Source organism: Ornithorhynchus anatinus, chromosome 3 (genome assembly GCF_004115215.2).
Source record: "Ornithorhynchus anatinus isolate Pmale09 chromosome 3, mOrnAna1.pri.v4, whole genome shotgun sequence".
Taxonomy (NCBI): domain Eukaryota; kingdom Metazoa; phylum Chordata; class Mammalia; order Monotremata; family Ornithorhynchidae; genus Ornithorhynchus; species Ornithorhynchus anatinus.
In genome coordinates, this window is record NC_041730.1 from 124,175,121 (window position 1) to 124,200,883 (window position 25,763).

The window sequence follows — 25,763 nt, forward strand, 5'->3', positions numbered from 1 at the left end:
TTAAGAACAGAAGTATTGTGGGACTGAGGGTGGGATGACGATCAAGTGCTTAACCCTAGTCCCAACTCCCGGGGGACTCCCACTTATAAGTTTTTGGGGTTCCCTATAGATAAGATGTGTTCGGCCTGGGTGGAGGGCAGAGTAGGGACTTGGGCAGGTTCTTTTTAATCAATCAATCAGTGGTATTTATTGAGTGTTTACTGTGTGCAGAGCGCTATGCTGAGCTCTCGGGAGAGTACAGTATAACAGAGCTGATAGACATTTCCCTGACCACAGTGAGCTTATAGTCTAAACTGGGAGTCCGACAATAAAATAAATGTATGTAAATACCGTGGGGCTGAGGGTGGGCTGGATAAAGGATACAAGTTCAAGTTCCTATTCTCTGAAGTCTTTTACTCAAATCCGTTCTGTGAACCAGACCCATCCTGGGGGAGAAAGTCAGCAAATCATCAAAGCTCAAATTTAAAGTATTCTTTATTGCCAAACAGCAGATGAAATTATTTACTTACATGCAAGCAGCCAGGAATCCCGGACCAAATCCCTAAACTTCAGTCGAATCACGTCTCAGACAGCTGGGACTGAAGTGTACTGTTTTCGTTTCTGCCATGTCTCTTGGCTCACTTGGGCTTGAACTCTCCCAAACGCTTAGTATAGTGCTCTGTACACATTTATCACTCAAAAAATGCCATTGATTGATTACTATGTGGTTACTGAGAAGCAGCATAGCCTAGTGGAAAGAACACAGGCCTGGGAATCGGAAGACCAGGGTTCAAATTCCAGCTCTTGCAGTTGCCTGCTACTTGGGCAAGTCACTTAACTACTCTGTGCCTTGGTGGGGATTCAATCCCTGTTCTCCCTTCTACATAGGCTGGGGGTCCCATGAAGGACAGGGACTGTGTCCCACCTGAATAACTTGTATCTATCCCAGCACTTAAAACAGTGCTTGACACATAGTAAGCACATAACAAATATCATAATAATACCACTATTTTTAGGTTAACCGGCCCCCACAAAACACCTTTCTGGTCACGCGTCCCGTTGTCTTGGTTGCCAAGGAGGGCCAGCCTTCAAGGCCTAGGCAGGGGAGGGGAGGGCGGTGTTGATGGTGGTGTTTTTCTAAATTAACCACAGATGCTGACAAAACGTCTGAGAATCAGCTGTCAGGACATTGCTGATGGCAGGTCTTTCTTTCCGTTCACAATTTTTGTGCCAATTCTTGGAAGGCCAAAGTTCCATATAGCGTCTTCAATTAACTTCAACTTCTCCGGTCAGTTCAGCCTTGAAAACGTAAATCTGTTAGCCTCCCCATTCCCACTGTAAACTGCAGTTCTTCTCAAACCCCTAACCTCACAGATTGACCGATTAAGAGCTCTAGAGCTCCACAGTTACCCTCCTCACCTATTTGTAATAATAAGCATAATAATTATGGTATTTGTTAAGCACAGACTATGTGCCAGACACTGTTCTAAGTGCTGGACACTGTTCTAGGTCATGTGGGGCAGGGGGAGGGGGGAGGGAGGAGTTCCAGGTTGGAAATCTTTTAGTCCACCCCCTGCCTCCAAGGAAGGTCTACCTTATAGGCCATTTATCTTGCTTCTGCATCCAAGTTTTTAATCAATCAATCAATGATATAAATTGAGGGCTTACTATGAGCAGGGGACTGTATTAAGAGCTCGGGAGAGTACAATATAACAGACTTAGCAGACATGTTCTCTGCTAAATAGGTAAAAAATCTGGTCCATGAGCTCCTTCGGACCAGGACCTGGAGGGAAAGACTAGGAAGGATTTTGCCAATCTAAAGAACCATGAAAATGGTCAAGGGGTTTGCTGCAGAAGGAAAGAAATCGCCCCAGTCGAAAACAGAAACACAAAAAGAAGCTTCAGTTTAGGTCTGTACAGTCAATCTATCTGAATTCAATCAATCAAGCGATGATATTTATTGAGTGCTTTCTGAGTGCAGAGCACTGTACTAAGCATCTGGCAGTGTACACTGCAACAGAGTTGGTAGACAGCGTGGCTCAGTGGAAAAAGCATGGGCTTGGGAGTCAGAGGTCATGGGTTCAAATCCTAGCTCCGCCGCTTGTATCCCAGCTCTGCCACTTGTCAGCTGTGTGACTGTGGGCAAGTCACTTCACGTCTCTGTGCCTCAGTTCCCTCATCTGTAAAATGGGGATTAAGACTGTGAGCCTCACGTGGGACAACCTGATTACCCTGTATCTACCCCAGCGCTTAAAACAGTGCTCTGCACATAGTAAACGCTTAACAAATACCAACATCATTGTCAGCTGTGTGACTTTGGGGAAGTCATTTAGCTTCTCTGTGCCTCAGTTACCTCATCTGTAAAATGGGGATGGGGATTAAGACTGTGAGCCTCACGTGGGACAACCTGATCACCTTGAATCATCCCCAGAGCTTAGAACAGTGCTTTGCACATAGTAAGCACTTAACAAATGGCATCGTTATTATTATTATCATGAGGAGTTTGCATTCCAGAGGACTTCCACGCAAGAGTCTGGCTGGCCAGTTAATTAGTGACTCGGTCTGCAGAGGCGAAGGGATTGGAACTCTGGAAAATGTTGGGCCTTTGGGGGAGGCTTCTCGGGGAGGGGAAGTATACTGATGTGAAAGGCCTTTTCATGTGACCTGTTTGGATTAGGACAGCGAGGCATCCCGGCAAGGAGTTAGATCTTGCCCGTGAAAGGGTTGGGGCCAGTGTGGAATCCAAGAGGGATGATTAGGCTTCAAACCAGGGAGAGGCAGCAGGAGCTGAGGAAAACTGGGGTGAAACGTGGTCCCGTGTAGGATCATCAGCCAGCAGCTCGGGGAGACCCTGTTCCGAGAGCAGCAATGGGTGGAGATAGATGTACCCTATATATTACATTATATATGGTATGTTATGTGATACATAATAATTCATTATATATAAGGCCATAATGAGCTTACAGTCTAGAGGGGGAGACAGACATGAATATAAAGAAATAAGTAATTTATAATGCGTAACATTATATATTACATCATATGCCTATTATACGATATATATTGCCTGTTATAAATTATATATTTATATTCATGTCTACCTCCCCTTCTAGGCTTTAAGCAACAAACACGTCCACTAATTCTGTTGTACTGTACTCTCCCAACCACTTAGTACAGTGCTCTGCCCATAGTAAGCGCTCAGTAAACACCACTGATGGATTGATTGGTGCACAAGGGGCAGCTGGAGATGTAAGCCCTTAACAAATACCCTCATCATCATCATGTTCAGGGCACAAGTTTCAACCCCTGGCAAATAGGGCTCAAAGTCATTCACCCACAGGCTTGCAGTGGTCCACCTCTGTTCCCAGGGCCAGTGCCAGCTCCGCAGTTGCCCTCCTCATCTGCTCCTGTAGTTGGGGAGGGGTCCCACGTTCCAGTTTGGGCCTTTGGGAATAAGATTTCTCCCCCTCTCGGCTGCCGCAGAGAGGTAGGCTCAGGCCCCACTCCCGGAGCAATTCCATGACTCCCCCCGGCCGACGTCTCTGGGAAGATGAGACTTGGCAATAAAATGAAGCAATCTCAAATTTACAGCATCGAAACAACCCTCTCCTAGTCGGGTGGGAGTGGAGCAGAGTTGAGAAGCAGTGTAGTCTAGTGGAAAGTGCATAGGCCTGGGAGTCAGAGGACCTGGGTCCTTCTTCTGGCTCCACCATTTCCCTGCTGTGTGACCTAGGGCAAGTCACTTAACTTCTCTGTATTTCATTTTTCTCATCTATTAAATAGGGCTTAAATAACTATTCTCCCTCACCCATGGACTGTCACCCCAGTGTGGGACAGGGACGGTGTCTGACCTGATTATCTTATATCTACTCCTGTGCTTAGCGCAATGCTTGGCCCATAGTAAGTGGTTAACAAATACCCCTTGGGACTTAACATGTCCAAAACAGACCTCCTCATCTTTCCACCCAAACAGTGTCCTCCCCGTGACTTTCCCAACACTGTAGACAGCACCACCATCCTCCCTTCCTCACAAGCCCATAAACTTGGCATTATCCTCGATCCATCTCCCTCAATTCAACCCACATAGTCTGGCACCAAATCCTGTCGGTTCAACCTTCATGGCCTTGCTAAAATCCACCCTTTCCTCTCCACCCAAACTGTTACCACTTTAATACAGTCACTCATCCTAATCCTCCTGGATGACTGTATCAGCCTCCTTGCTGACCTCCCTGCCTCCTGTCTCTCCCCACTCCCGACCATACTTCACTCTGCTGCCCAGATCCTTTCTGTACAGTATTGACTATTATTGACTATGTGGACAGAGCATGGGCCTGGAAGTCAGAAGGTCGTAATTTCTAATCTCAGCTCGGTCACTTGTCTGCTGTGTGACCTTGAGCAGATCACTTCACTTCTCTGAGCCTCAGTTACCTCATCTGTAAAATGGGGATTGAAACCTTGAGCCCCACGTGGGACAGGGACTATGTCCAACCCAGTTTGCTTGTATCTACTCCAGTGCTTAGTATGGTGCCTGGCAATATAGTAAGCACCTAACAAACACCATCATTTTTATTATTATTGTTGTAGATGGACTCCTATTATTATTGACTATTATTATCAACATTATTATAATTATTATACTGTACTATAATAATAATAATGGCATCTGCCTAGGAGAATTGAGGAGTAGGTCCCTGGGGTGTTTAGAATCTCTTCTGAGATAATAATGATAATAATGATGATGATGGCATTTGTAAGCACTTACTATGTGCAAAGCACTGCTCTAAGCGCTGGGGTAGTACAAGGTAATTAGGGTGTCCCACGTAGGGCTCACAGACTTCACACCCATTTTACAGATGAGGGAACTGAGGCCCAGAGAAGTTAAGTGACTTGCCCAAAGTCACACAGCTGACAAGTGGCAGAACCGGGATTAGAACCCATGACCCATGACCATGAATGAGATGACTCATTCATTCATTCATTCAATCACCTTTATTGAGCGCTTACTGTGTGCCGAGCAGTGTACTAAGTACTTGGGAAAGTACAATACAGCAATAAAGAGAGACAATTCTTGGCCACAGTGAGCTCACATTCTAATAATGATGGTGTTTGTTAAGCACTTACTATGTGCTACGGATTGTTCTAAGCACTGGGGTAGTACATATTCATCAGGTTCGTTCATTCATTCATTCATATTTATTGAGCGCTTACTGAGTGCAGAGCACTGTATTAAGCGCTTGGAAAGTACAAATTCGGCATCAGATAGAGACAATCCCTACCCAACAACCGGTTCATAGGACTCAGTCCCTGTGCCACATGGGGCTCCCACTCTTATCCCCATTTTACAGATGAGCTAACTGAAGCACAGAGAGGTTAAGTGACTTGCCCAAGGTCTGGCACAGCCGACGTGTGGCAGAGCCGGCATTAGAACCCTTGACCCGTGACTCCCAGGCCCGTGCGCTCTCCACATAATGACCTTGGGCAAGTCTCCGCTCTCCATGACTCCCTCTCAGTGGAATGTCTTCCCTCCAAAGGGCTTTTCCTGACCCCTGCGTCCACCTCGAGAGCCCGTCCAAGCTCTGCCAATCACTGTAGTGGACATCCCGTCCAGTTCCCCTGTGATGGAGAAGCAGCGTGGCTCGGTGGAAGGAGCCCGGGCTTGGGAGTCAGAGGTCACGGGTTCGAATTCCGCATCTGCCACTTGTCAGCTGGGTGACTGTGGGCAAGTCATTTCACTTCTCAGTTCCCTCATCTGTAAAATGGGGATGAAGACTGTGAGCCTCACGTGGGACAACCTGATGACCCTATTTCTCCCGCAGTGCTTAGAACAGTGCTCTGCACATAGTAAGCGCTTAACAAATACCAACATTATTATTAAGTCACTTCACTTCTTCTCAGTTCCCTCATCTGTAAAATGGAGATTAACTGTGACCCTCACGTGGGACAACCTGATGACCCTGTATCTCCCCCAGGGTTTAGAACAGTGCTCTGCACATAGTAAGCGCTTAACAAATACCAACATTATTATTATTATTATTATTATTATTATTATTATTATTATTATGGACCACTGGAGAGGCCACACTGTTGGGTCACAGTGCCATCTAGTGGCCAGCCGGCTGACTCTCAGGGGAATGCGCTGTCTCGGGGGCGCATCCCAAACCCTTGGAAAGAGGAGTTTAATAGGTAGCCCTTAAGGCACCCAGAGAAACAGTCCCAGCCGAAATGAAAACCCCATCCACCCGTCAACGACTGCCGAGCATCCTCCCGGGGACGTTGAGCCCAGACAGCACCCCAAGTCCTCCTGGACAATGATAATAATAATGTTGGTATTTGTTAAGCGCTTATTATGTGCCAAGCTCTGTTTTAAACGCGGAGGTAGATATAAGGTAATCGCGTTGCCCCACGTGGGGCTCACAGTCTTCATCCCCATTTTACAGATGAGGGAACTGAGGCACAGAGAAGTTAAGTGACTTGCCCAAGGTCACACAGCAGAGAAGTGGCAGAGGCGGGATTAGAACCCACGTCCTCTGACTCCCGAGACCGTGCTCTGTCCACTAAGCCACACTGATAATGTGGGGTGCCCGGGGGCGGGGACTCCTCTGGGGGTGGGGGGATGTATGGGGGGGCACTCCCTCCCTCCTGGCTTCGCAGCCAGAAACCTCCACTGAGCATGGCATAATAATAATAATAATAATGGTATTTGTTAAGTGCTTACTATGTGCACAGCACTGTTTTAAGCGCTTGGGTAGATACAGGGTCATCAGGTTGTCCCACGTGAGGCTCACAGTCCTCATCCCCATTTTACAGATGAGGTCACTGAAGCCCAGAGAAGTGAAGTGACTTGCTCACAGTCACCCAGCTGACAAGTGGCAGAGCCGGGACTCGAACCCATGACCTCTGACTCCCAAGCCCGGACTCTTTCCACTGAGCCACGCTGCTTCTCTAGTGGCATACTGGATAGAGCACGGGCCTGGTTCCAATCCCAGCTCTGCCTCCTATCTGCTGTGTGACCTTGGGTAGTTGCTTCACTTCTGTGGGCCTCAGTTCCCTCATCCGTAAAACGGGGATGAAGCCTGTGAGCCCCACGTGGAACAGGGACTGTATCCAACCTGATTTGCTGGCATCCACCCCAGCGCTTACTACAGTGCCTGGCACATAGTAAGCACTTGAAAACCACGATTATTATACCTCTAGACTGTAAACCCATTGTGGGCAGGGACTGTGGCTATTGTCATAGTCAATCTCCCAAGCGCTTAGTACAGTGCTCTTCACACAGAAAGCGCTACGAATGACTGACTGACCCCTCCCTTTCACGCCCTATCAGTCTTCCAAGCTCCCCTCCCCAGCATCCACCCCCGCAGGCCTGTATCCCCACATCTTCCTGCCCACACCCAGGACGGGGCTGAGCTGCAGGGGGTGGGCACCCTCCATTCCAGAAGCATCTGGCCCAGCTGCGAGGCGGTGATTAAGGAAGACTTAAAAGAAATTTAGAAAGAAAATGAAGGTGGATTTATGGTGTCGGGCGGGGCGTTGGGCTGCTGGCTGGGAGCGAAGCAGAACAAAGGGGCGACCGGGCCTGATTTATAGGAAGTCATTATGCGAGGAGTCAGAGATGTGCACAGCCCCAGCTGGGGCCTCCCTGCCGCTCCCTTGTCAATGTCACTCCGGGGAGGCACCAAGGGCAGAGGCAGAAAGGCTGTGCAGGGGAGACCCAGCCCCGTCAGTTGGAGGGAGCTAAGGGTGGGCCCCAAGCGATCAGGGACCCCCTCCCTTATTCTTCCCGCAGATGCGGAGAGCCCTGGAGGAGGGTACCGGAAGTGGGAATAGGGGTGGGTTAAGACGATTCTCTCCCAACCCCTTATTCCACCTCTCTCTCATCACGGCCGAGAGATGTTGGAAAAGATTCTTGCCCTGGTACCTGCCAAGCGGCATCTGAGTCCAGGAAAGGCATCAAAGAGAGGTCCCTTCCCCTGCTCCTCCCAGCCACTGCAGTCAGGTCTGGCAGAAGGATGCTGCAGAGTCTGGAAGGAAAGAGGAAAGAGGAGATGGTGGCAGAGATCTTCCCCTTACCCCCACCTTCCCAGACTTCCCGGAGAAAGCAGGAATGGGGAAGGTGAGATGTGTGGGTGATGGTTAAGATATGCCCATGCTTGGATGGCTTGGGTTCTGAATTCACAGAGGCCTTGGCAACAGAGACACAGCAACGCTGCAGCTCCCTTCCCAGGGAATTTCCTGCTGCTGTTGCTGCATTTCTGGGGCCTCTCCACTTCTTTCCAGCCTTCTGACTCCCCTCCAAACCCTCCCTACCCGCCTACCTACCCATCTCCTTCCACTAGGCCACCTCCAGGTTCTTGTTCCCCGAGCCGAGGACTCTAGCAAGTTGGGGTCCCCCAACAACCCATTCCTAAAAGTCCCAGTGCCCTCCCACCCTGCCTGAAGTCCCTGGACACTTAGTTGCCCTTACCATTCCAACTGTGAGCCAAAGCCCCCTGGGGCTGTCAATTCTATGCTCTATTTTCCTGAAGTGTCACTGCCTCTGTGTTCATGGCTATGCATGTGTGAATCAGACTCTTCTGTATGCATAGGCTTATCACCAGTTCTGTACTTATATCAATCGGTGGTATTTCTTGAGTGTTTGCTGTATGCAGAGCACTGTGCTAAGCACTTGGGAAAGTACACTAGAACAGAGTCCGTAGAAACGTTCTCTGCCCAAAATCACTGTAGAGCCTAGAGGACTGTGTATGACTGTGGTTGAAAATATTGCTCTGGGGTAGTCGTATGTTCACAGGAGCAATGCTCAATAAATACCTTTAATTGAATGATGAATTCCAAGTTGTGTTTTGTGCTAAATTTGTAGAAATGGTTGCAGATTCTATATTCATGTGTGTGTGTGTTTATGCCCCCACTAGACTATAAGCTCCTCGAGAGCAGCCATCGTGACTCCCAACACTATTGTACTCTCTCAAGCTAAATTTATTACTGTGGAGACAAGTGCTCAATAAATACTATTGACTGATTGATTGACTGGCCAGTAGCTGAGTATGCTGGTTTCTTTATGTGAATGTGTAGGAAGAAAGGCTCTAGCAAAAGATTCCAATCAAATGAAGGAGTCTGCAGTTGGCTACGTCAGAGTGGACCACGTAACGATTTGAAAGTTAATTTTCCAGTTATAATTCCAGTTATTGGCCAGGTTTACCAGGGTCAAACTTCACACCCAATCCCACTTTATGGAAGTAGGAAGCAGGTGGCTCAGAGTGGAGCCACACGTAGCTCGAGATGCCCTCTTCAGCCCTCCCTGGGGTCCCCCATGTCAGTCTGTCTTTCTGCCAGTCTGATGGTGTTTCCGACTTTGATCCCCCCGGCCCCCGATGCCGTGCTCCGGAGTGCCTCTCGGACCCAGTGGGACTCTGCCAGTTAGGAGGACAGTGCAGTGTCTCCAACACCCATAGATGGCTCCCAGAGATTGGATTGACTCACAGGGAGGCCAAAAAGCCCTCCGGAGTGTGGCCTATCAGTGGTGAATTGGGCAACCCGTCTGGCAGAACCATGGCCCAAGCATGGTTTCTAGGGACTCCTTTTTTTTTCCAATAGCATTCGTTAAGCACTTATTATATGCCAGGTTGAGGTATGAGGCACTTACTATATGCCAGGCTAAGAGCTGAGGTAGATTCAAGCTAAGCAGGTGGGAGACGGTCCCTGCCCCACATGGGGTTCACAGCCTTAATCCCCATTTTTCAGATGAGGGAATTGAGGTCCAGAAAAGTTAAGTGACTTGCCCCAGATCACAGAGCAAACAAGTAGCAGAGCTGGGTTTAGAACCCAGGTCCTCTGACTCCCAAGCCTATGCTCCTTCCATGAGGCCACAAAGCTTCCCGGTCCCAACCCCCAAAGATCTCACCACTTCCTCCTCCCCTCTGACCCCTCCTCCACCCTCCTCCTCCTCCTCATTGCACCCTGGAGACTACTGTCATTACCTTCACAGAGCAGAGCAGCTCCTCTTTCCACAGTGGTGACTGGGAGAGGACGAGGAGCCTGATTTACCCTTGCCCTGAGGCCACAATTCATTTAATCTCTTAGAAAAGCTATCCTGTTTGAACTAACTCAGACTACTGCTGTTGAGTCCTACAGTGCTAAATTGTGACCCAGAAGTAGAAGCCTCAAGCCTTCCTAACGTGATCCCCCTAGGCTTCCATGAGACTTATTTCCCGTGGCTCAGTGGAAATAGCCCAGACTTGGGAGCCAGAGGTCATGAATTCAAAACCCGGCTCTGCCACCTGTCAGCTGTGTGATTGTGGGCAAGTCACTTCACTTCTCTGTGCCTCAGTTCCCTCATCTGTAAAATGGCGATGAAGACTGTGAGACTCATGTGGGACAACCTGATAACCCTGTATCTACCCCAGCGCTTAAAACAGTGCTCTGCACATAGTAAGCACTTAATAAATACCTATGTTATTATTATTATTTCACAGAACAGTAGGCTTGCCCGCTGAGGATTCCGCCATTGATTGAGTGAGGAGCAGAGGCTTCAGAGTTTGTGCGGGGCCCTGGCTGAAATTTGAGTTTCCCTTGATTCATTTGTTCTTGAGGAAATGGTCCAGATCAGCCACCACTCCTAGAGGAACTCAGGTCCATTTCCTCCAGCTCCTGATGCTGAGCCTGAGAGGACGTCAGGGTCTGAGACTTCCAACCTCGCTTGCTCCCTGACCCCGTTCCGAACTCTCCAAAATCGAATTGTGGGTAACATCTCTGTTGTGGTCCTGTTTCTATGGCAATAAATTGTCGCTAATTAGTAGCGTTGTTACCATGGCGATTTCCAGTAATTACAGGTTACAAATAGCATGAGGCTTCAACTCAACCCTATTAGTTAATTAGAAAGATTTAGAAATTTGTCCAAAAGGGAAATAACCTGCTTTGCAGAGAGTGAAGAGAATGCATCCCAGCTTGGGACCAGCAGCATAGAGGAAACTGGAAGATGCAGGAGGATGTGGAAATAATGTCCTTATATGGCCAAAGTCCCTGGGGACCACCAGGATTTCAGAGGGTCTAAGTGAGGCTAAGACTTCCACTCTACTGTCTGAGACTTAGCATCAGAGGGTTCAAGTCTCCGTGAGCATTCATATCAATTCAGGGGAGGAAGACAGAGAGGTAAGAGAGGAAAGAGGAAGGCAGAGAGGAGAGAGGGAAGAAAGGAAAGCAGAGAGGAGAAGGGGGAGGAAAGAAGGCAAAGAGGCAAGGGGGAAGAGAGGGGAAAGGGAAGAAAGGAAAGCAGAGAGGCGAGGAGAAGAGAGGAAGACAAAAGGCAAGGGGAAGAGAGGAAGGCACAGGCAGGCAGAAAAGCAATGGGGGAAAGAAGAAGACAGAGGCAAGGGGGAAGAGGGGAAAGGGAAGAAAGGATGAAGAGAGGAAGGAAAAAAGTCAAGGGAGAACAGAGGAAGGCAGAGGAAGGCGGAAAAGTGATGGGGGAAAAAAGAAGACAGAGGGGCAAGGCAGGAAAGGGGAGGGCAGAGAGGGGAAAGGGATCTGTCAGTGGCCCCCTTAAGGGCCCACCATATCCCTGAGCAAGGACAGGCAAGGTTGGGAGGGATAAGGAGGAGATGGTGATTGAGAGGTTGGCAGAGGTGAGGGAGGAGATGGTGATTGAGAGCCTCCCTGGAGAGAGTTAAAGGCTGATCTGCCCTTCAATCCCAGGTGCATCTGAACCCCCAAGGGGGGACAGCCTTGATGGGTGTCTTTTGCCGAGAACAAGTAGGTTCAGCTCTTTCCTGCATCAATTCCCCAATTTCCTCCCCAATTCCCCACCTGGGGAGATGGTGGACAATGAAGGGTAGCGTTGGGCTAGATCAACCACACTGGCTCCTCTTCTATTCTTTTAGCAAATGCTTGTAATCCCCTTGAGCAAGACATCTCCCCCACTGGGCACTTCAGTTTTTCCAACTGTAGAGGATGGGGTGACCCAGAGCCAGGGAGTGTCCTGAGCTCTTGTTTATGAAAGACTTTGAGATCCTTCTCTTTCTCCTTCCCCCTCCACAAATGGACCTTCCAATAGATCTCCCAGGATGCCTTTGGGCTGTTCCACACCTTTCCGAGGGCCCACTTGGATCTGGGCCCATGAACCTAGGACCACCAAGACTTCCTGTGATGTGGGTTGCCCAATATATCAGCCATCTGTGGTCCTAGTATTGGCCAGTACCACCAGTCACCCCTTGTTGGCCAGGGAAACATTCCACTCCAGCTCTGAGAGGGATGCTCCCCCTCCCCTCCCCACCCTACCCTCTGCTCCTCCCCCTTCCCCCTTCCCCTCCCCTCAGCACTGTGCTCATTTGTATATATCATCTATTACCCTATTTATTTTGTTAATGAGGTGTACATCCCCTTGATTTTATCTATCGTGATCATGTCTTGTTTTTGTTTTGTTCTGTTTTGCTCTGCTGTCTGTATCTCCCAATTAGACTGTGAGCCTGCCATTGGGCAGGGATTCATTCGATAGTATTTATTGAGCGCTTACTATGTGCAGAGCACTGTACTAAGCACTTGGGATGTGCAAATCATTAACAGATAGAGACAGTCCCTGCCCTGTGATGGGCTTACAGTCTAATCGGGGGAGACGGACAGACAAGAACAATAGCAATAAATAGAATCGGGGGGATGAACATCTCATTAGAACAATGGCAAATAAATAGAATCAAGGTGATGTACATCTCATTAACAAAATAAATAGGGTAATGAAGATATGTACAGTTGAGCGGATGAGTACAGTGCTGAGGGGAGGGGAAGGGAGAGGGGGAGGAGCAGAGGAAAAGGGGGGAAAAGAGGGCTTAGCTGAGGGGAGGTGAAGTGGGGGTAGAAAGGGAGCAGAGGGAAAAGGGGGAGCTCAGTCTGGGAAGGCCTCTTGGAGGAGGTGAGCTCTAAGTAGGGTTTTGAAGAGGGGAAGAGAATTAGTTTGGTTAGAGGGATGGTCTCTATCTGTTGCCAAATTGTACATTCCAAGGGCTTAGTACAGTGCTCTGCACATAGTAAGCGCTCAATAAATACTATTGAATGAATGAATGATGAAGGGAAGCTGGGGAATCTTGTTGGGGGGGGGGGTGGTCCTGTGTGGGCTAATTGCTCCTTTTCTTCCAAGACTTGTCTGGATTCCTCACCAGAACAGTGGTGAAGCTGGCTACCTGTACTAATGAGCCAGACAGCTCCATTTCCCGAATTCTGAGGTGGGGTGGAGCAGGGCCCAGGCTGGGATGACTTTCCTGGGCTCTGTTAATTCCCACAGTGGTTGTTCAGCTGAGGGCACCCCACAGTGATGCCCAACTGGAGAAAACCTCCTTGATGGTCTTGTGGTTACTCGTGTGCTGGCTCTGGGAGAAGAAGGCAGTTGGAACTCTTTTCTCCGTGGGAGCCAAAGCAAAGTTTTTACCTCTCAGTTTGGGACCCTCTGCTGTCTCCCAGGGGGTCGTGGAGTCAGCGTGGGCCCCATCCTCAGTGACAGCGCTTCGGATATCTTCTGCGACAATGAAAACGGCCCCAATTTCCTCTTCCGCAACCGGGGTGATGGCACCTTCGTCGATGTGGCTGCTAGTGTCGGTGAGTGTCCCCTAGTGCCCACCTCCCTCTACCCCAGCTCCCGCCCCTAACCCCGGGTCCTGCCCTCCTGCTCTCCCAATTTCTCATCCTTCTTGGCAGCAGGGACCCAACTGCCCACCTGAAGCAACAGAAAGAGGAAGCGCACGTTGGGGTTGTAGGGGGAGAGGCCAACTCAGGCCCCCAGAATCCACAATCCCTGGACATGGTGGCCCTCTCCTCCCTCAAAGAGTCCCCAGGCCCAACCCAGCCCAGGGTTTTCTCCCTCCTACCTGCTATTCCAACTCCACCTCTGAGCAAAGCCATAGAGGGCAGGCCTGTCATGGCCCCTGATTTCTTCAAGAAAGTATTAAGCACTAACTATGGGTAAAGCACTGGGCTAAGCTTTGGGGAGGATGCAAGATAATCAAATCACAGTCCCTGACCCACATGCAGCTCACAATTAAGGTAGCTGCTGAGGGGACAGACTGTCTGAAAACCAGACCATCCAGTATAAAACTGGACAAACAGCCACTCTACTCATAGTCTTTAGAGCTCTCCCTCCTGCTAGAGCCTCATTCTCCTGCTGAAGAAACTCATCCAGCTCTTTTCTTTGACAGCTGATTCTTCTGCTTCCTGAAAATCATAAAACCCCCTACCATACCCCAGGAGATTTGGTTAAGGGTGCTAAAGAGTTGGGAACAGAGGCGAGCAGTGAGCCAAGCCAGGCAGTGGAGAGTGAGGGGAGAGGAAGAGAGAGTCGCTCTCCCCATAATTGAAAGTCAGAATGATTGCAGGGGTTTAACAAGACATGTCAAGAGGGCATTTATCACCCAAACAGATGCTGCCGCAAAGTGTGGCTCTGGCACCTATTATTCCCGTGAAAGGGACCCATCTCCTTGTCAGGGTGCCTCATAGATGGGAGAGAAATGGGCCAGCAGAGAAGGCCACAGACACTGGGGCTGGGAACTTTCACTGGAGAAGGAATGAGATATTAATCCTGGAGACTGTGTACACTCTTTTTCTCCTCATTGCAAGCCCTCCTGGCATCTTTGGCTTTTTTTAAATGGTATTTGTTAAGCGCTTAAAATATGCTGGGCACTGTACTAAACTCTGGATTAGATACAAGCCCGTGAGCCCGTTGTGGGCAGGGATAGTCTCTGTTTGCTGCTGAATTGTACTTTCCAAGTGCTTAGTACAGTGCTCTGCACACAGTAGGCCCTCAATAAATACAACTGAATGAATGATTACAAGATAATTGGGTTAAACACAGTCCCCGTCCCACATGGGGCTCACAGTCTTAATCCCCATTTTACAGATGGGGGAACTGAGACACAGAGTACTTGAGTGACTTGCCCAAGGTCACGCTGCAGGCAAGTGGCGGAGCCAGGAATAGAACCCAGGTCCTTCTGACTCACAGGCCTATGCTCTATCCATTAGGCTACACTGCTTCCCTGCTGCTTGGTCTTCCCCATTCGCTGCTTGGTCTTCCCCAATCCTGTACCTGCAGCCCCTGAGTGAACTGTTCTGTCTCCCGGCATCCCGGTACTCCTTCGGCTCACAAGGCCTTTTGCTTTTCCAAATCGTGGTTCCAATCTGTAGCTCTACACCCGAGGCCTGTGGGTCCCCATCGATCCCAGCAGCCTGGCTGACCTTAAGGCTCCCATGCCCACAAACCTCCCCCTTTCCTGATCATGCTTTCTTTCAAAGGGCCCTGAAACCCGAAGAGAGTCCTTTGAAATCCATCTCACTCAATTGGCTCTGCCCTCAAGTTTTAATAATAACTGTGGCATTTGTTAGGCCTTTGCTATCTGCCATGCACTGTACTGAGCACTGGGATAGATACAAGAAAATTAGGTCAGACAGAGTCCCTGTCCCTGATGGGGGTCACAGCCTAAGAAGGAGGAAGAAGAGGCATTGTGCAGATGAGGATACTGAGGCACCAACAAGTTAAGTGACTTGCCTGAGATCACACAGCAAGCTAGTAGCCGTCCCCATCCTCTGACTCCCAGACCCAAGCTCTTTCCACTAGGCCATACTGCTTCTCTAAGCCATCTGCTTAGGTGGTTTGGGCCATAGTCCAGGGATCCTTCCTCCTCCCCACCTCCCAAAGGGCTCTCCTACATTTTGCCAAGGCTTGTTACTGCCTATGGCAGCCAGCAACCCCTCAGTTCAAACCACTGGGGTGTATTGTACTCTCTGGGTCTTCAGCCTCCCACATCCTTGCAGGAATCTGTGCCTCCTAGACCCCCCCCAAGATTACACAGGCAGATTCTGGTTCCAAGTTTGATGCCCCCTTAAGGCCCTGGAGTCAGTTAAGGCTCTGCTGTTTGGCCCTGCTCCTCAGTGGGGCTGACAGCTGTGCCTGGAAAGCTGAGGTTGGACCCTAAATATACATATACATACATATACATACATACATACACATATACATACATATATAGTTTCTCTCTTTTTTTATTTTTATATATATGTATGTATATGTGTATATATGTAAATATATATATACATGCATATATAGTTTCTCTCTTTTTTATTAATATATATGTATATGTGTATATATATGTAAATATATACATAAAGAGAAAGGGAAACTATATATGTATGTATACATATATAGTTTCTATATAAATGTATACATATATATAAAGAGAGAAACTGTATATGTATACATATCTATAAAGAGATGTATATTCATTTGTCCTTCATATTTGAAGACACTACTGACTGAAATTCACCTATGAATGTGTATGAGACTAAAAAGTTCAATGTGGGAGTCCCAGTCCTGGCCACACTGTACACATAAAAAGATCACCCATTGTTGTGTTGGTATATTAGTTGCTTGCAGAGATTGGTGCTGTTTTTCCTTTTACCTCTTCCCTCACCCCTTACAAAGATTTGCTCAAAGAAGAGTCACTCCTTCCTTGGTAGCATTGTGCTATATCATGCTGATCTACTCTCAGCAACTGGCAACCAGTTTTTAGCTGGAAAGTAATGTTGTCCCCTCTAGACTATAAGCTCCCTGTGGACAGGGAACATGTCTACCAAATCTATTTGTTGTACTCTCCCAAGTGCTTAGCACTGTGCTCTGCACACAGTAAGCGCTCAATAAATACGAATGATTGATTGTCTGAGGCTTTGTTTTACCTTGTCCTTAAATCAGTTCCTCCCTCCTCCTTGCTTTCTGTTTCCCGGTATCAGCTCTCCATATAGTAGTTGTTTGGGTGTCCTGCTGCTGTTCATTCAACTCACCTGTCCCACCCAGAATAGCTGTGCTGAGGCGAGCATAGCTTTGATGCCGGGAGACTGACTGTCCCAGAATTACATTGTTCATGACGTCCCTGGGTAGTCGGACCCCAGTTTGGGTGAGAGTTCCCAGAACATAAGACATTCAGGCTTCCCTGCAAGGGAGAGGAAAGCAATTTTACAAAAGCTGAAGAAAGGTTGTTCAAATATGAAGTAAAATCATAAACAGTAATTGGAATCGAACAATTTGACATTACATAACAAGATTGAATCAATCAGAGTCAGAAGAGGATAAAATCAAATCCAGTTACACAACCATCATCTCACCCTGATTCTGTAACCAAGCCTGAGCTTGAATCCAGATTCTGAAATCTTATCTGACCAAGTACGTTCAGTTCCTCTAATTGGACACCCTTGGCCGTTCACCTCGTGGCGGGCAGCCTTGTGCTTCATTTCTGTGGCCTATTAGAAAGAGTGTGGGAACCGGACACAGAAGACCCGAGTTTTAATCCCAGCTCTCCCACTGGTCAGCTGTATGACCTGGGGCAAGTCATTAATCTCTCCGAGCCTTGGTTTTCCTAACTGTAAAATGGGGATGAGATATCCACTTTACCTGATTCTACCCATTTAGAACAGGGATTCTATCTATTTTGTATCCATCCTAGTACTTAGCTCAGTGTTTTTAGACTGTGAGCCCGCTGTTGGGCAGGGATTGTCTTTATCTGTTGCCAAATTGTACATTCCAAGTGCTTAGTACTGTGCTCTGCACACAGTAAGTGCTCAATAAATATGATTGAATGAACATAGAAAATAGGCACTTAATATATACCATAATTATCATTATTTCCTGCCGCGGGTGTTTTATATTCTTGTCTGCCTCCAGCCCCGTGACTCAATGATAATAATAATTATGGTATTTGTTAAGCGCTTACTATGGGCTGGGAACTTTACTATTTATAAGCCTGATACAAGCAAATCGGATTGGACACCATCCCTTTCCCTCATAGGGCTCGCAGTATTAATCCCCATTTTACAGATGAGGTAACTGAGGGACAGAAAAGTGAACCGACTTGCCCAAGGCCACACGGCAGACAAGTGGCAGAGCCGGGATTAAAACCCATGACCTTCTGACTCCCCGGCCCGTGCTCTATCCACTACGCCATGCTCCTGACCCACTTACTTAGAGAAGCAGCGTGGCTCAGTGGAAAGAGCACGGGCTTTGGAGTCAGAGGTCATGAGTTCAAATCCCAGCTCTGTCACTTGTCAGCTGTGTGACTGTGGGCAAGTCACTTCACATCTCTGTGCCTCAGTTCCCTCATCTGTAAAATGGGGATTAAGACTGTGAGCCCCACGTGGGACAACCTGATTCCCCTGTGTCTACCCCAGCGCTTAGAACAGTGCTCTGCACATAGTAAGCGCTTAACAAATACCAACTTACTGAACACGCATTGGTTCAGCCCAAGATTGCATTCTATTCACCAGCTATCGTAATTCCCACAGGCCGGTCCTAGAGCTTTATCATCATCATCAATGGTATTTATTGAGCGCTTACAGTGTTCAGAGCACTGTGCTAAGCAGTTGGGAGAATGCAACAGAGTTGGTAGACACGCTCCCTGCCCACAACAAGCTAGAAGAGGAGACCGACACCACTGTAGCAGCTTTATAGGGCAGTTTACAAATTCTGGGACAGGTGTCGCACTTCTCGTTGTCTCGTTGTCTGTTGCTGACTTGTTCATTCCAAGCGCTTAGTACAGTGCTCTGCACATAGTAAGCGCTCAATAAATACTATTGAATAGGATAGGACACCAGTGCATGGATAGGTGGACTATAGATCCCTTAGAATGCTGACCAGGTTCTCCAGGGAACCGCTGGTTGACTCATGTCGACAACGATTGGGTCTGGTCTGATTGCAGTAACTACTCCAATAGCCCACTAGGAAATAGCAGAGACCCCGGGCCGTAGTTCTGGCTCTGCCACTTGCCTGCCGTGTGACCTTAGGTAAGTCACTTAACATCTCTGTGCCTCAGTTTCCTCGTCTGTAAAATGGAGATTAAATACCTGTTCTCCCTCCCCCTTAGACCGTGAGCCTCAAGTGAGACAGGGACTGATTATCTGTCTGATTATCCCGACTCTACCCCCGGGCTTAGCATGATGTTTGGCACATAGTAAGTGCTTAACGGATATAGTAATTATTATTATTACCCATCTCCTTCACCTGGTTCTTTCATCAACCTGCCTCTCCAGGCTTCAGAGAGTCTCCAAAGGCACCAGATTGGACACTTGGTAGCCTGGGTCCACTCCCATCTCTTTGTCCCTGTCCTGCAGCTGGACGAGGAAGCAGAGCTTAGGATGGTCACGCTGAGAAGCAGCGTGACTTAGTGGGAAGAACACGGGCTTGAGAGTCAGAGGAAGTGGGTTCTAATCCCAATCCTGCCACTTGTCTGCTGTGTGACCTTGGGAAAGCCATTTAACTTCTCTGTGCCTAAATTACCTCATCTGTAAAATGAGGATTAAGACTATGACCGCCACGTGGAACAACCTGATTACCTTGTATCTACCCCAGCACTTAGAACAGTGCTTGGCACATAGTAAGAACTTAACAAATATCAAATTATTAGTAGTATTATTAGCTAGTGGGAATGAGGCCCTGCCTCTGGGGCAAACTGCAACATGGGAAACTTGTTCTCCAGCCTGGCAGCAGAGATGCCAGGAGGATCCTGTGCTCTCTAACACATATTAGACATGTGTTAGACATGTCTTGCACATGAAGATGTCTAACACATCTCTAGCACATAAAGGCTCCTGTCCTGGATTCCCCATCCCTCCCCGTTGTCCTCTCCAGGGGTAGATGACCCACACCAGCATGGGAGAGGGGTGGCACTGGCCGACTTTAACCGCGACGGGAAAGTGGACATCGTCTATGGCAATTGGAATGGGCCACATCGCCTCTTCCTGCAGATGAGCAACCACGGGAAAGGCCGCTTCCGGGTAAGAAGGCAGACCTCCCTTTTTCTGGATTCCTCTTCTCTCCTCCCCCACCCTATTACCCCACCTGAGAATGGTGGAGTCCCATTTCCTCTCTGGAGCCTGAGAACGGTAAAGTCAGTCCCACAAGCATCTCTGATGGGGTGAAAATGTTAGAGTCCCACTACCCGTTCTGAGGCCTGAGAAAGGGCCTGGCTGTTCCCCAGGCTTATGGAGCCATAGACATTTTGATACCAGTTTTCCCAAGCTAGATCTTGGTCTGAGGTTTGCCCCACCAAGGTCCCTGGGTAGACTTGAGTGTGGGGCAGTCTGCTGGCCCAGGGGAGGGGGTCCACTTTCCTGCAACCTTCCTCTGGCACATTCTATCGCAGTTTGGGATGCATTTGGAAAACCAGTGGCCTGGAGCATTGGGCAGGATGTCAGGACTTGGATTCTATCTGAATTATGAAGTTTGACAGACGATCCTAAAGGGACAGCAGGGACAGCTGGAGGGAAAAGAGAACATGGGGCGGGGGGGAGGGCGTGGGAAGGGAGATGGGACTTGATGGGAGGTTGCTCTGACAGCAACCCACAATTCACAGAAGCTCAATACCGGAGTTGCCCTTCAGTTCCAAGATAACAGTACTGACACAAATATTGTATCGTGCATGGAGAATTTTGTGCGCACGGTGCCCACGAAAATACTACTGGTCACTTTTCTAGCCCTTTGCCATTCAGGCGAGCATTTCTCCTCCACCAGTGGTTAAGAGGGTAAAAGTATGCCCTGCAGCCAGTAGGACACGCACTTGATTTGTTTTTGCAATAAAGGGGATGGCTTGTGCTGAGCTATCCACACTTCCTCCCCCAGCCCTCCTGTGCCCAGTGGCCCACATTGCAAGGTAACTGGTAGGAAAGTAGGAGGCAACCACTATCTCAGAGCAGAATGTCTCTGAGACCTCAACAGCAGCCATCACACTGTGTCCTCACCCATTCGGTGAGGCATCGTTGAGTGCCATCCTCAGAGAGGCTCAGTTCCCAGGAGCAAGGACAGGCTGCAGGAACCACTGCTCCCACCCTCTCCTGCATTTCCCACCTGGACTCCCAGAAGTTGGAAAGGCATCTGCACTTCTGGGCCAAGAGACTGGGCCAGGTTTCTGGGAAACGAGCCCAAGGGGCCACCAGGGTGGGCAGGAGGCATCGATGGAGGTAAGAGCCGGAGCAGGGGAGAATGGGCTGCTGTGGGGTGGTTGGGTAGCATAAGACGGAACGGGGATGCCTGTTATCCAGCTCATTGCCTCCTGTGGCCCTGACCAGTCTCCTCCCTGCTGGAAACCCCAAACCTCTCAATAAGCCTCATTACCAGGCTGATGGAGGGTGACCTCTTCCCTTGGCCTTCCCAGCAGGGTCCAGCCTTCCCCAGGCTGGAAGATTGCCAGCTATCCCCGCTTCAGGCTCGTTAGAGTAGCCATCGGAGAGAGTAGCAGAGCAGAAGAGGAGCCCAAAGAGAGAATGCCTGGGAGGGGGTGCACTTAGTACTGCTCTGAAGTGGCTTGCAGAGAGTTTGTAGACTTGAGCTCCATTGAGCCCCATGGTGAGATTCGGTCACCTGGATGTTTCCTCAGGGAAATGATTGTCGTGGGACTGAAGGCTTCTGGGGCTCAGATGGCATGAAGACCCATCAGTCTTCTAGTGCTGACTCCCCTCGACCAGAGTCCAGTTTTCCCACCGTCCCTGCCCCTGAGCTGGTTCTCCCAGAGCTCTGGTGTTTCCTGCAGAAACGCTCTGGGCATGTCACTCCCCTCCTTGAAATCCTCCAGTGGTTGCCTATCTACCTCCGCACGAAACAAAAACTTCTCACTCTGGGCTTCAAGGCTCTCCATCACCTTGCCCTCTCATATCTCTCCTCCCTTCTCTCTTTCTGCTGCCCACCCCGCACGCTCCGCTCCTCTTCCACCGCTCACCTCCTCAATGGGCCTCGTTCTTGCCCGTCCCGCCGTCGACCCCAGGCCCACGTCCTACCACTGTCCTGGAACGCCCTCCCTCCTCACCTCCGCCGAACTAACTCTCTTCCCCTCTTCAAAGCCCTACTGAGAGCTCGCCTCCTCCAAGAGGCCTTCCCGGACTGAGCTTCCCCTTTTCCCTCTGCTCCCTCTGCTCCCTCTCTGCCCCCACCTTCACCTCCCCTCAGCTAAGCCCCCTTTTCCCCCTTTCCCTCTGCTCCTCCCCCTCTCCCTTCCCCTCCCCTCAGCACTGTGCTCATTTGCATATATTTTATTACCCTATTTATTTTGTTAATGAGGTGTCCATCCCCTTGATTCTATTTATCGTGATTAAGTTGTTTTGTTTTTGTCTGTCTGCATCCCCCAATTAGACTGTAAGCCCGTCAATGGGCAGGGATTGTCTCTATCTGTTGCTGAATTGTACATTCCAAGCGCTTAGAACAGTGCTCTGCACATAGTAAGCACTCAATCAATACTAATGAATGAATGAATGAATGAATGAACGAATGAATGGTGTCCCAACTCAGCTATTTTGCACCTTGGGGCTCACCCCATGGGGCAGGACTGGTGCTCATCCCTCAGTGGCACCAACTGATCCAGCCAAAGAAAACAAAACAAAACTGAGTTAGACCCAGACAGTCTGCAGAAAATCTAGTTTGAGATTCATTCATTCAATAGTATTTATTGAGCACTTACTATGTGCAGAACTCTGTGTTAAGTGCTTGGAATGTACAATTCAGCAACAGATAGAGACAGTCCCTGACCATGATGGGCTTACAGTCTAATCGGGGGAGACAGACGGACAAAAACAAGACAACATAATCACGATAAATAGAATGAAGGGGATGTATACCTCATTAACAAAATAAATAGGGTAATAAAAATATATGCAAATGAGCACAGTGCTGAGGGGAGGGGAAGGGAGAGGGGGAGGAGCAGAGGGAAAGGGGGCTTAGCTGAGGGGAGGTGAAGGGGGGAAGGGGGAGGGAGCAGAGGGCGGAGGGGGAACAGAGAGGAAACAGAGGGAGCAGAGGGAAAAGGGGAAGCTCAGTCTGGGAAGGCCTCTTGGAGGAGGAGGTGAGCTCTCAATAGGGCTTTGCAGAGGGGAAGAGAGTTAGTTTGGCGGAGGTGAGGAGGGAGGGCGTTCCAGGACAGCGGTAGGATGTGGGCCAGAGGGCGACGGCGGGATAGGTGTGAACGGGAGATGGTGAGGAGGTGAGCGGCAGAGGAGTGGAGCATGCGGGGGGGCGGGGGGCAGTAGAAAGAGAGAAGGGAGGTGAGATAGGAGGGGGCAAGGTGATGGAGAGCCTTGAAGCCCAGAGTGAGGAGTTTTTGTTTCACGTGGAGGTCGATAGGCAACCACTGGAGGTTTTTAAGGAGAGAAGTAACATGCCCAGAGCGTTTCTGCAGGAAGATGAACCGGGCAGCGGAATGAAGAATAGACTGGAGCGGGGAGAGACAGGAGGAAGGGAGATCAGAGAGAAGGCTGACATAATAATCTAGCCGGGATATTATGAGAGAGATGGCAGGGGCTGGTCTCTGTGGGGTCCCCGCCCCTTGAGCGGGGATGAGATCCCCCACCTCTCTGGCAGGGGGTGAGTCAGGGAGCCAGGGAAGAAAGGAGCTCACCCCCTCCTCAAGAGGGCAGGGGGCAACTCTGGAATCTCATCTTTCCCCAGCTCAATAACAAGGGTAAAGGGGCCACTGGTGTCGTATCGCTAGAGATGGTGAGGGGGAGAAGGACACCCTTGGACCCCCTTGACCCGTGACCCCTCTCTGCCTGCCCAGGACATCGCCACCCCCAAATTCTCCATGCCCTCTCCAGTCCGTACCGTCATTGCAGCCGACTTCGATAACGACCAAGAGCTGGAGGTCTTCTTCAACAACATTGCCTCCCGGGGTTCCTCCATCAACCGCCTCTTCCGGTGGGTATCTCCCCTTCCCTTTTAGGCTCTGGTCTCTCCCACAACTCCTTCCCTGACGGGGGAAACCGAGGCGACTCCCCTTCTCTGAGGATATCGATCCGGGAAATGAAGACGTGCTGGGAGGGAGAGGTGAGAGCTCAGGAGAGACTCAGAGGGAGGAGGTGCTCTCCCAAGCTAAAATCAAGAATAGCCATCATAATCACACAGTTCCTCCAGGCACTGGGGTCAGTGGACCACTGGTCTGACACAGTGATGGTATGGTTCTCTCCTCTAGACCGTAAGGTCGTTACGGGCAGGGAATATGTCTGCCAATTCTGTCGTACTCTCCAAATGCTTAGTACAGTGCTCTGCAAATTCCACTGATTGATGGTTCAAGCTAGGACGAAGGAGGTAGGAAGAAGAAGGAGAAGTCGAGTGTGGGCAAGTAAACCCCAGGCCTCTGAAAGAAGCTTCCAAAGTATCAGATGGAGTGGGAAGCAGGAGGCCTAGTGGAAAAAGCATGGGTCTGGATGTCAGGGACCCTGGGTCCTTCTCCCAGCTCTGCCATTTGCCTGCTCTATGATCACGGGCAAGTCACTCCACTTCTCTGTGCCTCAGTTTTCTCATTTGTACAATGGTGATGAAATACCTTAAGACTTTGAGCTCCATGTCGGACAGGGACTGGGTTCAGAATAATTATTTTGTCTCTACCTGAGCGCTTCGTACAGTGCCTAACACAAAGCAAGCGCTGAACAAATACCATAATTATTATTTATTATTATTCTATCTCCAACTGGGACTGTGAGCTGCGTGTGGCACAGGGACCGTGCCTGACTTGATTGTAGTGAATCTACTCCAGCACTTATCCCAGTGCTTGGCACCTAGTAAACATTTAACAAATTCCAGTATTGTCGTGGGGAGATTTGGGACCCAACAACAGAAACCAGGGTGCTGGGGCACTGATGGTGGGAAGTAAGGAGGAGAGAGTCCCCAGACTTTGTCAAGGTATAGTGAGATGTGATAATTCTGATTTAAAAGTGGAGTGCTTAGTATGTGCTTAGTATGTGCTCTGCCTACAGTCAATAAATAGCACTGACTTGATTCCCAAGTGCTCTCCCCTTGTTAAGTGCTCGAAAAAGGGGCTGATAGGAGGGAAAGGAGGCTGGAGGTAAATTTGCCTAGGGGCAAGCTACCTCGAGTCCTGGATGAGCCCTGATCCCGGAATGACCAGGACAGCTGGCTCAGCCAGAGGGGAGGGGGAGGAAGGGCAAGGGCTTTCTGGTCCCTGGAAATATACCGCCTAATTGCTTGGTTTCCAGAACCCCTCAGTCCTGCCCCAGCAACGCTCCAGCTACTCTTAATAAAAGGCGAGAGCTGTGACTAAGCGTCTTTTAAAATATAATTATTAACAAAAGCATCAATCCTGCCGTATGTAATCACCCCCTGAAGGCACCAGATTTACTAATTAGGTGCCTTGCAAAAAGCTTATTCACGACTTCCAGATTAATTGCAGAAGATCAATTGCTCGTTAACAGACGCTCTACTTTTCTTCTCTGGCTAATAAAGTGTCACTTGCCATGGGCCTCTGATCACTGAGAGGTGTCTCTCACTCATCTCCCCAGGACCCCAGTACTTGAGCATTGCCCTACTGGGCTGAACAGGGCTGTGTTGGCAGCTGCTTCTCCAAAACCGGGCTACTCCTGCCCTCTCCTCCCCACGGAAGACTGTCCCATCCCCAATTCAGTGACAGCTTCCCCATCCCCTTCCCTCAAGGGCCCTGGCTGATTCAGCTGCTGGCAGCGAGCAGGTTAAACGAGGCCCCTGATTCTCAGGCACATTTTGGTGTGTTTACTCAGGTCTCCGGGGCACCACCCCGAGCCTTGGCACCGGCAACTCTGGCACTTCCCGAGGTCCCCACGGCAGATGGTGGGCTTTGAGCACACAGTGACAGGCAGTGAGGAGAGCTAACAACTGGGCTGCGGCCACACAGCTGGCTGCTTGGGACTGCCTTAACCCTTGCCTGTCCGGCCCACGTGACCAGGATGGGTCCCTCGATTCCATTTTAGGGTTCCTGGAATGACAGGATACCTACTGGGAGTCCTCTTGACCCCCTAATTCC

The 25,763-nt window shown here is 49.5% G+C and overlaps 1 protein-coding gene across 2 annotated transcripts in view; it reads left to right on the forward strand.

The window, feature by feature from the left end:
* CRTAC1 (cartilage acidic protein 1) overlaps window positions 1–25,763 on the forward strand; it is a 156,054-nt gene that overhangs the window by 112,782 nt on the left and 17,509 nt on the right. For both annotated transcript variants that reach the window (XM_029060567.2, XM_029060566.2), the window contains exons 6-8: window positions 13,420–13,554; window positions 19,619–19,764; window positions 23,529–23,665. In XM_029060567.2, the coding sequence (XP_028916400.1) occupies window positions 13,420–13,554; window positions 19,619–19,764; window positions 23,529–23,665 (418 nt within the window). The remainder of the gene's footprint in view (window positions 1–13,419; window positions 13,555–19,618; window positions 19,765–23,528; window positions 23,666–25,763) is intronic.